Source organism: Rattus rattus, chromosome 9 (genome assembly GCF_011064425.1).
Source record: "Rattus rattus isolate New Zealand chromosome 9, Rrattus_CSIRO_v1, whole genome shotgun sequence".
Classification (NCBI taxonomy): Eukaryota; Metazoa; Chordata; class Mammalia; order Rodentia; family Muridae; genus Rattus; species Rattus rattus.
This window is the reverse complement of record NC_046162.1, coordinates 35,240,031-35,252,525: the sequence shown is the minus strand read 5'-3', so window position 1 is coordinate 35,252,525 and position 12,495 is coordinate 35,240,031. Positions and strand designations below refer to the sequence as shown.

Below are 12,495 nucleotides of genomic sequence, written 5' to 3'. Positions count from 1 at the left end.
TGTCATGTTGGTAGTTCCGGGACCATACCTCTGCCTGTGACTCCCCTAGAACCACATTCGGGCTTCTGCTGGCTCCTTGGTCCATCCATCCCAGCACAGCAGGCAAGGAGACCCCGAGTAGGGCGAGATGTGGCCAGAAGCCTCCTGGTTTCATTTTGTCCAGTCTGTTGAGAAAACAATAAAAGCTCAGAAGGGAAAGCAGTAGGAAGTCACAGCAGGTCACGGGGTGTTGACACACAGGGGTGTTGAGGAGTATGCAGAATCAGGTCAACCTAAGGGGAAGATGGTTTGTATAGGACCTGAGTTTGAACTGCAGGCCTACATAAAAAGCTGGGAGTGACAATTTGTATCTCTAATCTCAGCACTGGGAAGGTGGAGACCAGCAAATACCAGAGACTCACTGGTCAGTCAGCACTGCCTAATTGGTCAGCTGAGGACCAGTGAGAAAAAAATCTCTCTCAAAAAAGAAAAAAAAAAAATTCAAGACGTTCGGCTGGTGAGGAATCAAGCCCAAAGTTGAAATCTTGCATCCATATGCACATACAACCACACACATGCACACCCATGTACTCAAAGAATCAGACTCATCTAAGTATACAATATAGGACAAACCCTTCGGTTTTATTTGGGAGAAATGACAGCGTTACTTCTAGGCCCCAGTTTACGGTCTGTAAAATGGGGGCTGTATTATTATAGTCCTCACAGGAGTGCTCTGAGAGCTGAGAGAGCTGGTTCCCAGGCACACAGTCAAACTCTGAAAGTGTAAGCCATTAGATAATGTCCCATTTAAAATGTCACCAGCCACCACATCTATAAGGACAGGCAGGGTGAGTCAGCTGAGTCACATCTGTTGGGCACATCTATGCCCCAATTTCCTGAGAGAGCATTTAGGGCTATGCACATGGAGTTTAGGAAATGCTGAGGAGGACCTGGAGAGGAGACGGAACAAGTGATGACGGTTGCTGCTAAGCTTGACCACCTACGTTTAATCCTCCAAAGCTGACTTCTGCAAGTTGTCTCACAATGGCATACATACCCCACACATAAACACTAAATAAACACGTTTGAGGGAATGTTGATGAGGAACGACATTAAGTGTGTAATAGCAATGTCTCTATGTCTTACATGTCGGTACAAAACGGTGAACTTCAAAATAGCATCATAAGGTCTGGTACTTCAGCTTTTGCAGCAGAATCTAAGCAGCTGATGCCAGTGAGGTCCCTGAGACTCACTTGGTCTTCAAGTCCTAGACTAAAGGGGAGATTCAAGGTGACCAGAGACTAAGGCCTGCGCAGAGGGACACTGAGGTGTGAGCAGTGCTCAGGAAACCTCATGTGCTAAATAAAGCGCCTTGCTGATGTAGGAAGGACAGACTGCTCTGAGTATCTGCACTTTACAGGGTGTGTGTGTGTGTGTGTGTGTGTGTGTGTGTGTGTGTATGTCTGAGTGTGTGTCTGTGTCTGTATGTCTGAGTGTGTGTGTGTATGTGTGTGTGTGTGTGTGTGTATGTCTGAGTGTGTGTCTGTGTCTGTATGTCTGAGTGTCTGTGTGTATGTGTATGTCTAAGTGTGTGTCTGTGTATGTATGTCTGTGTGTGTGTCTGTGTGTGTGTGTCTGTGTGTGTCTGTGTGTATGTCTGTGTGTGTGCCTGTGTGTGTGTGTGTGTGTCTGTGTGTCTGTGTGTGTGTACGTCTGTGTGTATGTCTGTGTGTGTGTCTGTGTGTCTGTGTGTATGTCTGTGTCTGTGTGCCTGTGTGTATGTCTGTGTGTCTGTGTGCCTGTGTGTATGTCTGTGTGTCTGTGTGTGTCTGTGTGTCTGTGTGTGTGCGTATATCTGTGTCTGTGTGTATGTCTGTGTGTGTGTCTCTGTGTGTGTGTCTGTCTGTATGTGTGTGCGTATATCTGTGTCTGTGGGTCTGTCTGTCTGTCTGTGTGTGTCTGTGTATGTCTGTGTGTCTGTGTATCTGTGTGTCTGTGTGTATGTCTGTGTGTATGTATGTCTGTGTGTATGTATGTCTGTGTGTATGTCTGTATGTGTCTGTGTGTGTGTATATCTGTGTGTGTGTGTGTATGTGTGTCTGTGTGTGTGTGTGTGTGTCTGTGTGTCTGTATGTGTATGTCTGTGTGTGTGTGTGTCTGTGTGTGTGTATGTATGTCTGTGTATCTGTGTGTCTGTGTATCTGTGTGTCTGTGTGTATGTCTGTGTGTGTGTGTGTGTGTGTGTGTGTGTGTGTGTGTGTGTGTGTGTGTGTGTGTGTGCGCTGTGGGTATATGCTGGAGGTCAGAGGAGAACTTGCAGGAGTCAGTTCTGTCCCTCTACCATGTGGTTCCTGGGGAATCAAACTCAGGTCAGTAAGCTTGGTGGCAGGTGCCTTTCCCTGCAGAGCCGTCTCGCTGGCCCACCATTTTACTTTTTAAGTGTTCACTGTGAGTGTATGTTAGCCATCGTTCTGATGGTATTTACTTGCAGGCTCTCCATGCCACGTCTTGGCCTGGCCCACAGAGATGGAAACGCATAGGCCTCTCTAGAGGCCAGCATCCCAGATGACCTGGCCTGAAGGCTAGATTACATCTGATTCACACCTTGTAGCTTGAGGGGTCCTTCCCTTATACGCACGTAACAGCCTTAGATGATGCCTTCTCTGGACCTCAGCCTTTTAAACTCTGAGTCGCATCCTCAGAGGGGCTTAGGTAGTGTTTCCTTTTGGAAGGAGGGGTTGTTAAAAATTGGGCAATGGGAGAATTCCATAAACAGTAAAGTATAGAACCAATAAATAACTAAAGATCAAATGTCCTGTATTCCAAGGGTCTCTGGCAATGCTTACCATGTAATGACCACTTCACGGCAGCCTTGGCCCTAAGCACGCGACACTTCACCTCACACTGTCCAACGCATGCCACCAAATAGTGCCTGAACACTACTGGCGCCGATCCAAGAGGACTGCACGCTCTAAACCACAGTGTTCCACTGAGCATACAAAGGTTTTTGCTCTTACGGATAGAAACATAATGGTTTGATTACAGAAGACAAAGTCTCCTAGTATTTTCCTACCATCATTCCTCAGCACGTCAGCATCAAATGAGTATATGTATCTGGCTGGTATTGTGTAAGAATGTTTGATTTTTAAAATTGCTATTTGAGTTGCTGGCTGGAATTTCATAAAACTTGTTAAAAAGAATTTTGGCTCGGGAGCAGGACAGAATTTCCAACTGTTTCTGAAACGGTCCTGAGCGCCCTTCTGCCATTTTTGTATTATGTATTTATGTGGCACAGTATTCAAATACTGACAATTATAAAATCAAAATATTAATCAGCCCCGAGAAACACCAAAGATGCTCTTCCTCCTGCAGTACCGAATGCACGCCAAAACTTAATTCCTCGCGCACATACATCCATCTCACGGGTATGCAAATTTACATTCCTCTTTGACAAATAGTAGAAGTGCATGCATACTAAAGAATTGTTTTAAAATAAATTCCTTGGGAGCTGGAGACATGGCTCCGTGGTTAAAAGCGCGCACTGCTTTTGCAGAGGACCTGCATCTGATACTCAGGGCAGCCTCCTCTTAACCACCTGTAACTCAGGCTCCAGGGGGATCTAGTGTCTCGGGCCTGAGGTGTGGTGGGAGGCACCTGCTCTCTAGTATACAAATACTTAAAAATAATACTTAAATCTTTCTGAGTATAAGTCTTTAAGATTTATTATCAGTAAGTATCTGGTCTAATTTATGGAAGAGGTGAAAAGGTATCCGGAGTTCATACAAATCTCTGACCTAGACAAGGGCCATCACTCAGTCATTAGTGGCCACGGCCACCAAACAAAGCCACTTGTGCTGTACACCAGGTTTCTCTGCCTGCATCCCCATGTGTGAGACAGATGCCCACTGGGAAGAAAAGGCAGAGGAAAGCGTGGGACACCACACGCTGGCTCATGAAATGACAAGGTGGCCAGGGATAGCTATCTTGTAGAGAAGGTCTCCAGAATCCCCCATCTCTCTGATTCTTTCTTCGGCCATTCATTTTTTGACATCTCTGGGCAAAGCTGAGCTGAGGGGGGCAGTCCAGGTGGCCAGCGACTGTCATCGCAAGGCCACCATCTCTGTACCTGATGTGCATTTTGCATAGTGTGGCTTCAGCTGCTACTTGCTCCAGGCCTGTGATATGAACCAGTGGCCGGCTGCCTGACTCTGTACAGAGGACGGGCAGAGCTCAGAGGGATGAGAAGGAGGAAGGAGAAGAACCCCTATGGGCAGGGCTGGAAAAGAATATTTCCCACAGTGCAACCCATGCAACCATCCTGTTTTGTTTTGTTTTGTTTTGTTTTAAAATAAATAAATAGGGCGGCTTCGTATTCTCCGTGAATTATCCTCTTTTGAACCTGGAGCCATGTTGCAGAGACTGCAGATGGCAGCTATTGGACTTCTGCATATTTTAAGAGCTAACTTTAGTAATTTGAGCTAGAATGAGAAAGACTACGCTCTCTGTTCTTTCTTAAATGTGCTGATAGCTTAGTCTACTAGCAAATAATGCTTGTGAGGGAAATGCCTGTGTTTAAAGGTCTGCTTACCTCCCTGTCATGCCTCCTTGCCCAAACCCACTGAAAATAGAGAGATAATCAAAGTCCATCCTACTCAATGTACAGCTGTCGACTCCTGGAATTAAGAAATATGCAAGCCACGAAAGCCAGCTCTCCTTCCAATTTGCTTAGTAATCTAAGACCAATTACGTCTGGTGTTTTATTATTAATGGATAGTATCAAAATAAAATCCATTCATTTCAATTATTGTCTTGGCAAGCACCATGTAGCTTCATTTAAGAAGCAGGCCCAGAGGGTGGGCATTAAGGGGGCTGGATTCTGAGAGGTGTTCCAGGACATCCCGACCCCAGCACCAGCCTTTGTAGCTAAAGCTGGTACCGGTCTTTATCCAGTTCGCATTGAGACTCCTTATTAAGACCTTATTTGAAGACAGGGAGACACGTGAGCCAGACCAACTGCTTAAGGAAGCCTACGCGGCTTCTTTGTAAAATGCGCCTCGGTTTGGCCACCACTAGCTGATTTCATTTGCACCGTGGATGTGTCTTGGATGTCACTGTATTCACAGGGTGATTGACAATTCATTACATCTAGAGCAGCAACAGCCTAAAAAATTTTCAACTTGAGTTTTATGACAATTCAGTCAATAAAAAGAAGAATTAATATTGGGTCTATATCAATTTTGATGATCTGTCTAATAACCAAATAGAGACTCTCTATTTGGTTAACACTTACATAGCAATTACTATGTGTCAGGTACTATTCAATCTGCTTTACCGGCATGCCTCATCTCCATGCAGAAGGCAGTGACTATCCTCCCTCCCCATCTAATGACAAGAGAGGCAGGGTCACAGGGAGGCTAAGTACCCTGCCAAAGCTTACAAGGCATGTAAATCAGTAGGTGGGTGGTTCTGGTATGACCTGTCCATCAATACCTCCCCACCCTTGCCAATCTGTAACCTTGGTAGGCAGTTCTTTTTCATAGGACCCAGTCCACCTACGAAAGGCAAACTGGGAGGGAGGTCCTGAACCCTGAGTCCCTTCTTGCCCCTGACAGATACCCAGAGCCAGTCTCCTTTGATTGTCAAGGCTCTGACTGTGGCCAAGGATTCAGAGCAAAGGAAAAGAGCCAAGCTGTCACCCTTCTGCACCTGGTTCCCAGAGTGGGCTCAACTTGGCACACTCTCCAAGAGAAGTCACACAGATTTCTAGGAGGTAAGGATGCTCCTCCAACTCCAGGGAGCACAAGTCACTTTGGGAAAGTCAATCTGTTACTGAACTCATTGAAGCTTCGATTTAAATCACCTTGCTGGCCTTTAGTAAGAATTCCTCCATCATAGGACTGGGGATGAGCTCTTCATACAGTTGCAGATTCTGACTATCAACCGAGGCCTCCTTCAGAGATTACCCTTCATTCATTGCATGTTTCATTCAGTCCTGGCCAGATCCCAAACACTGGTTACAACTCCACCAGGATGGAATCCCTCGGGCCTCCTATAAAGAGCCGAGACAGTCTCGTCTTCCAATCAACTCAAGGCAGCAGTCACTTGGCACAATAAACATCTTAATCTGAAGAGAGGCGCTTCACCTTTTTCTCTGGTCCCCACCTGGTCCTCAACGTTCTCCCACAACCGGAAGAGATAGGTGCTGCCACCCTGCCTCTTGTGGATTTAGCAAGTCATTGACGTTCTGGAGCCACCACACAGACCTAGACTCTGACCCAGCATCCCACCTCCTGGACACCTGTCTGCTTTCTTATCCTCAGATTTGCATCCTCATCCAGATCCTGTTTGTACTTGTCAGTATTGCAGCCTCTCTGTGCAAACCACAGGACTTGCACTGTAAGAGAGGCTTGCGTCTGTGCTCTCTTTCTGCGCTTAAAATTGTAGACTTATGACAAGTTACTGTGATGCAACATCCCAAATGCCAAGTTGCTTTTTTGAAGGAAGTTGAAAAGCCATGACTAAAAATGTGAATTATTAGGGAAAGCCTCAACCTAGTATGAATTTATGAGAGGGGAGGGAAAAAGGTCTTCCCTAACCCAGAGACCACAAACTAACATGTAAACTGTGCAGGATCAGTGGCCAGAGTCTTACACAGGTGATGCGCTTAAGGTAAGTCTTGTCTATTCCTGTAACCAAACCTTTCAGGATGGGCGGGAATGCTAGCCACTGGGGACGCTGCTCATCAGCTCTCTTTCTCTCTTGACCTCTTTTCCGGAACACGGGAACGTTACCAGGCCAGTCGCTATGGATTAGTCACACGCAAATGGCTTAGAAATCACAGAGATGACTTGGTAGAGCCTCAGAGAGAGCAATCAGGTCTGGGACCCTGGAGGCACCTGCATTGAATCGGACTATATTTTACACCAGGCCCTGTTGACAGTCAACCAAGAGTAATCACATGGGGAGGCCCTGAGCCCCGCCATCCTCTTCTGTGTATCTGCCTCATGTTGGGGACAGGGCGACCATACCAAGCTCAACCTGAAACCAGTGGCTATGTCATAATTTCTGCTGAAAGGTTTAGACTCCAGTTTTGATTTGTGTCTTAGGAAAAAGAAAAGACAGTCAAATGCCCCCCCCAAATAGCCCCTAAAATACAAACCTGGAGAAGATAAGCTTGTATCAAGCTAACTGCAGCACAATGTAACTACATTTTTCATTACGCGTGTGTGTTTGTGTGTGTGTGTGTGTGTGTGTGTGTGTGTGTGTGTGTGTGTGTGTAAAAGTGAGACAACGGCTGGGAGAAGTCTGCTCTCTCCTTCTACGTGGATATCTTGGGCTCAAACTCAAGCCTGACAGCATGTGCTCTCACCCAGTGAGCCATCTCACCAGCCCTAAGTTGAATTTTCTATTAATTATGAACTCTATAGGTTTCCCAACAATTGGTGAATTGGATATCTAAATTATTCCATGCGAAATGTGTAAATTGATGGCATTCACCTTGGAACTGAAGTTTTACACATTCTCCTATGGCTTCCAATCACCCTCATCTGTCCAACCCTCAGATAACGCCTCCTAAATATGTCCTTTAAACTGTGGCTTTCCCGTTTGACGTTCCATGTTATGCAATAAGAGGCAAGACATTTCAAGAGAGATGCTTTCTTGGAATACCTAATTTCATCATGTTTGGAAAAAACAGTAATTACACATCAGCAAGGAGGAGGGACCTGGAGAGAAAAGAGTCCTCCAGACACTTAGGGCAGGTTTGGGAAATCTTAACCATTCAATACCAGTCCCCAGGACAGACTATTAAGTCAAACAGACGATTGCCACATGAGGTCACAGGAAATAAATAGGTCCTCCAAGTCCTTAAAGGAAGGAAAAGGGGGCTGGAGAGGTAGCTCAGTGGTTAAGAGCATGAACTGCTCTTCCAGTGGTCCTGAGTTCAAATCCCAGCAACCACATGGTGGCTCACAACCACCTGAAATGGGATCTGATGTCCTCTTCTGGTGTTCTGAAGACAGCGACAGTGTACTGATATATAATAAATAAAATCTTTTTTAAAAAAGAAGGAAAAGCATGGTAAGTGACCAAGTCCCTCTCTCCTTCAGGCACCTGCTGGGCATAGCCTGGGGAATCAAAGTCCTAACATTGCCCAGTTCAGCAAGCCAGTCCCTCTCTGGGAATGGGAGTTCAGGGGAAGAGTCTTTCTGCAATTAACAAAACTTGGTGACCTCAAATTCTAAGAGAAAAAATAAAAGCCCCTGGGACAACATAATTAGAAGTGTTAATATATCATATCCAATGGACCCTTTCCTTGGATGACCTTTGGCTCCGGCTAACGTCTTTCTTGGAAGAGGGAGGTGTTGCATCCCATGATGGGAAGAAGAAAGCCAGCATTCAGCCGATGGTGACAGAATGACCTGGACCTGAAGTCCCTTCTCACATGCCTGAAACAGGAAGTAGCTGGGTTTTGCAAGGCAGAGGGGTTCAAGAGTTTGCTGGAGAGGTGCTGGGACTATGGTATCACACAAGTCCTAGTCACTCCCCACCTATTTGCTTTCCACATCAACGTCCACACCAGAGCCTATCCTCAGAGTCAGAGGGATTGGAACAGACACTGGCCAGTACCAGGGATGAGAACAGATTGTTAAAATTCTCCCTTGTGTCACCAGTGGCTAGTGGGTAGGAATCTAACTTGGGGGCTTTCTGGGAAAGTCCTAACGTCTTCTTCATCCCCCCCTTTTCGTCCCTAGAAAATGTCAAGGGATGTTATTGTGTACGTTTTTGGCTGACAATTACCCCATTTCTGCGTAAGGCATATAACGGGGGTTGGGGGTGGATTTGGTACCTCGCGGGTGGGAGTATCTAGTACGATTCTTGGAGGCCCAGCTTGCAACAGATTTACTAAGACAACAGACTAAAGCTACTGGCGCTGCTTTTCACTCAGGGAAACCTCGATGGAAGCGACACCTAGAGGGGAGCGGAGGGGAGACTACCGATGCGCTATTCATCAGTGTCAAAAGACGGTTATCTGGAGGGAAGTCCTCTGGCCAGTGCAAGGTGGACCAGCTCTGGGAGAAAATGAAGACCTGTGGGGCCAGGGGAGGGGTGGGGGTGGGGAGCAAATCCTAGGGAACTCTGAGCAGACCAAAGCACGGCGGCATGGATACTCGTCAAGTTCGGGGCATCAGGAGCTCTATCGACTGCTGCCAGTTTCTTGCCCTGCAAGAGTTTCAGGACAGGAAGTCCTCAGGTGGCAGGCATGCGGAAAGCCAAGTGGGACATGGCTTTGTCAGCTGCACAGTGTGCTCAAAGCCTCCTGCTGCAGTGGTACCCAAACTCCAGGCGACATGCGCCCCAAGAGCAGCGCTCTGCCTCCGTTTCCTAGGTCCCTTCTGAAACTTGGAAATGGTCTCTCTTCCTTCGGTGGGGCAAAGAGGGGCCGAAGTCACTCAGCACAATCGCTCTTAGCACCGATCCCCCAACCTAAATGTCCTCGGGACAAACTGCTCCCTAGAGACTTCCCAATGGGTTCCAGCAGCTGCTTACTGGCAACCGTGGCCTCGCAGGATGAAAGCCACAGGGTCCCCGGAGCAGGGTTCTGCCCAGATGCCCTCTTCTCGAGCTCCCTACGCTGAGGGCCGTGGGATAATGGGGGCCAGGAGAAGCGCAGCTTATCTTTTGGCTGCGACAAGGGGATGCAAGTTTCCCCGCAAAGCGGAGGGGGAAAAGGTGCAGAGAATGCCCGCCCCGCACTCTAGATCCCAGCCAAGGGCACAGGTCTGAGCCAGGGTCTGTCGCTTAGGTTTGGCTGAGACCATCCGGGGGTTCAGCACCCAAGAGCGGCACCTGCAGGGTCTCGGTGCGGATCGCGAGCTTCGGGCTCAACCAGAGCAGTTCTGCGTGGCGCCCCGCGCGCCTATAAGGATCGCTCCGTTCCCCACCGCTGATCCCCGAGTGTCAAACCCCATGTACCCCAGCTTTAACCCCCAATCCTAGCGCATCCAGGGTGGCCCTGCCGAGCTCTGGCCCTGTGGTCCCGTGCCCGTGGCCAGGCGCGCAAACTTGGCTCTCCAGGCGTGGGCAGTGAGGACCAGCGAATGCCCGCACCGGGCCCTGCGGCGAGCTGCGGAGCTGCGGGCGTCGGGACCCCGGCGGCGAGCAGCCGGACGAGCTGGCGGTGGTGGCACGACTCAGACACCCGCATCTGCTCCTGAGCTGCGACCCGCTTACCTAAGGCGGCCGGGGCCGAGGGAAAGACCAGGTAGCCGGACTCGGGTGGAAGGGAGGGAGCGCCCCGTGGCGGCGACAGAGGCGGCGACCGGGACCCCGCGTCCTCGGCTGGGTCGTCTCCGGCTGTCGGCTGGTCCCCCGGCGTGCTAGAGACAGTCCAAGCTCCAGCTCTCTGAGCCTCCGCCGCCCGCCGCTATGCCACCGCTGCCGCGGCTGCCCTATTTCTGCCGCCGGGACCGGAGCCCGTGACGTCACCCTCCGGGCCCCGCCTGCCCAATCGCCGCCACCTGTGCTCGCCGCCTGCCCGCTTGCGGGTCAGACCCGCGGCAGGTGTAGAGCAGCCCTGCGCGCACGCAGAGCGCGAGGATTCCCGTGCCCTGAACCACCTGGGTCGGACAGCTCTCTTTCCCCTGGCTCCCAGGAAGCTCAGCAGGTGACAACCCCCTGCCTCTGTTTTCCTATTCACCCCTCCTCTCCTCTAAGCTCTTTTCCGGGCCAGCCTCCCCCAAGGTTGTGCTTTGCTCAAAGCTCAGGATTGTTCTCAATCAGCAGCCATTTCTCGTGAAGCCTTACCGGGTCGGTACACTGCATCAAGAGAGATGTCCCTGGAGCAAAATTCTGAGGACACTCCTCCCTGCATTGAGAACCAACTACCTGTGAAAGAGCAAAGTTTTCTTTACTCCCAACTATAGACGCTTATAAGATTCACAGGTGACATTTGCCAAACCTGACTTGTCTGAACCGGGAAAGTGTCTTGTTCCTAAAACAAGACATTTTCCTCTCCTGGGCCTAAGACCTTAGCTTGGCTTCTGGCTTTTCCAATACTCTCTCTCTCTCTCTCTCTCTCTCTCTCTCTCTCTCTCTCTCTCTCTCTCTCTCACACACACACACACACACACACACACACAAGCTTTTCATACATGCTCAGCTAAGTTGCAAACACCTTTGTCACTTTCGATCTAACCCCACATCTGCCCAGGTCCTGCCTCGTGCTGTGCTGGTGGAGATGTTCAGTGGCTTTCTGTCCTGCCCCTCCATACCTTTGTCATCTCTCCCCAATTGCAGGAGTGCGCAACGGGGGCTTTTCCGAAGATAAGGTTAGTTAAATAGAAAAGTATGGAAACACTAAAGGGTTGGTAGAGTCTGCCCTTCCATTGGGCCCCTTGAGTGCAAACCTCTGGGCCCGTTCCAGGAGATACTGCAGTGAGTGGGCCGACATAGCCTTTCTTGCTCAGGTTGTCAGACTAAGATCTAGCCCTCCTTCTACCACTGTCCAGAGAGTGGTGCTACTCAGGCTGTAATTGCTTCTCAGCTGCAAAAAGCAGAGGTGACTTCCAAGTTGTAGTCGGCTGTGACTTTGTCTGTAAGCACCAAGACTTGCACTCAGATATAAAGAGGCAGCTGTGTTCTCTGTGCCCTCGGGCTGTGGCCAGAATGATGCTCTTTCTGCGGATGCCTTCCATGAATGAATCCCCAAGGCTGGCTGGAGGCTGGATTCTCTGAATAAATCTGGAATCCAGGAGGTGAGGTGCAATTTCCATCTTGAGAAAGAGAAAAGGAGTGCCCCTAACAGGTGGCAGGGAACACAGAAGTGATGTCCCCACCCACCCCTAACCTCGAACTTGCATACCTGATCTACAGATGAGACTAAACCACAAAGCTCTCCAAGTTGAGGTGGAGAGAAAGGCAGATCCCTCTTTTCTAAGCACCAAGTCGCTGAGGCAGCCCAGTGGCCATAGTGCAGGATTCCAGGCAGGAGAGTGGTGTTTTGTTTTTTGTTTTTTAATAACTAGAGGTCACATATAAGTCAAGGCCTGCAGACTTACCAAGGCCAGAAATACCGATGTTTAATGTTCTGAACAATGTTGGGTTTCTTCATGCTTCCCAAGGAAGGAGAAGGTGAACGAAAATGCTGTAAAACAGATGTTCGGATTACTCCCCAAGAGCTGATGCTGACCTCCACGGTGAGCCATTGTGACCACTGAGCGGAAAAACCTGAATGGGATCACAAGTCACCTTGGAATAAGAGAAGGTGAAGTGGCAAGGTTGGAGGCGAACAAGCCAGAGGCAGCCTCAGGTACAACACTCGGACGACTATTCCAATTGCTTTGTGCGCTCCTCCTCTGGTGTAATCCTTTGTTTTACTAGCACGCCCCAGGTTAGAAGGAAGCTATGTTTCCTACTGATGCTTGCACGTTTGTGTCAGGATTTGCGAGCACACTGCTTGTCGTTAGCTAACTAGGATTCTAGGGGAAGTTTTGTTGCTTTGTTTTTTTTTTTGTT

General features: G+C 49.0%; 1 protein-coding gene across 1 annotated transcript in view; it reads right to left on the bottom strand.

Moving 5' to 3' along the window:
* The window catches only part of Fstl4 (follistatin like 4), a 433,128-nt gene extending 422,631 nt beyond the window's left edge, over positions 1–10,497 (bottom strand). The window contains exons 1-2 of the mRNA XM_032911962.1: positions 10,213–10,497; positions 29–164 (exon numbers count right to left, since the gene is read on the bottom strand). Of these exons, the coding sequence (XP_032767853.1) occupies positions 29–154 (126 nt within the window). The 5' untranslated portion in view covers positions 155–164; positions 10,213–10,497. The remainder of the gene's footprint in view (positions 1–28; positions 165–10,212) is intronic.
* Positions 10,498–12,495: the final 1,998 nt, after the last annotated feature.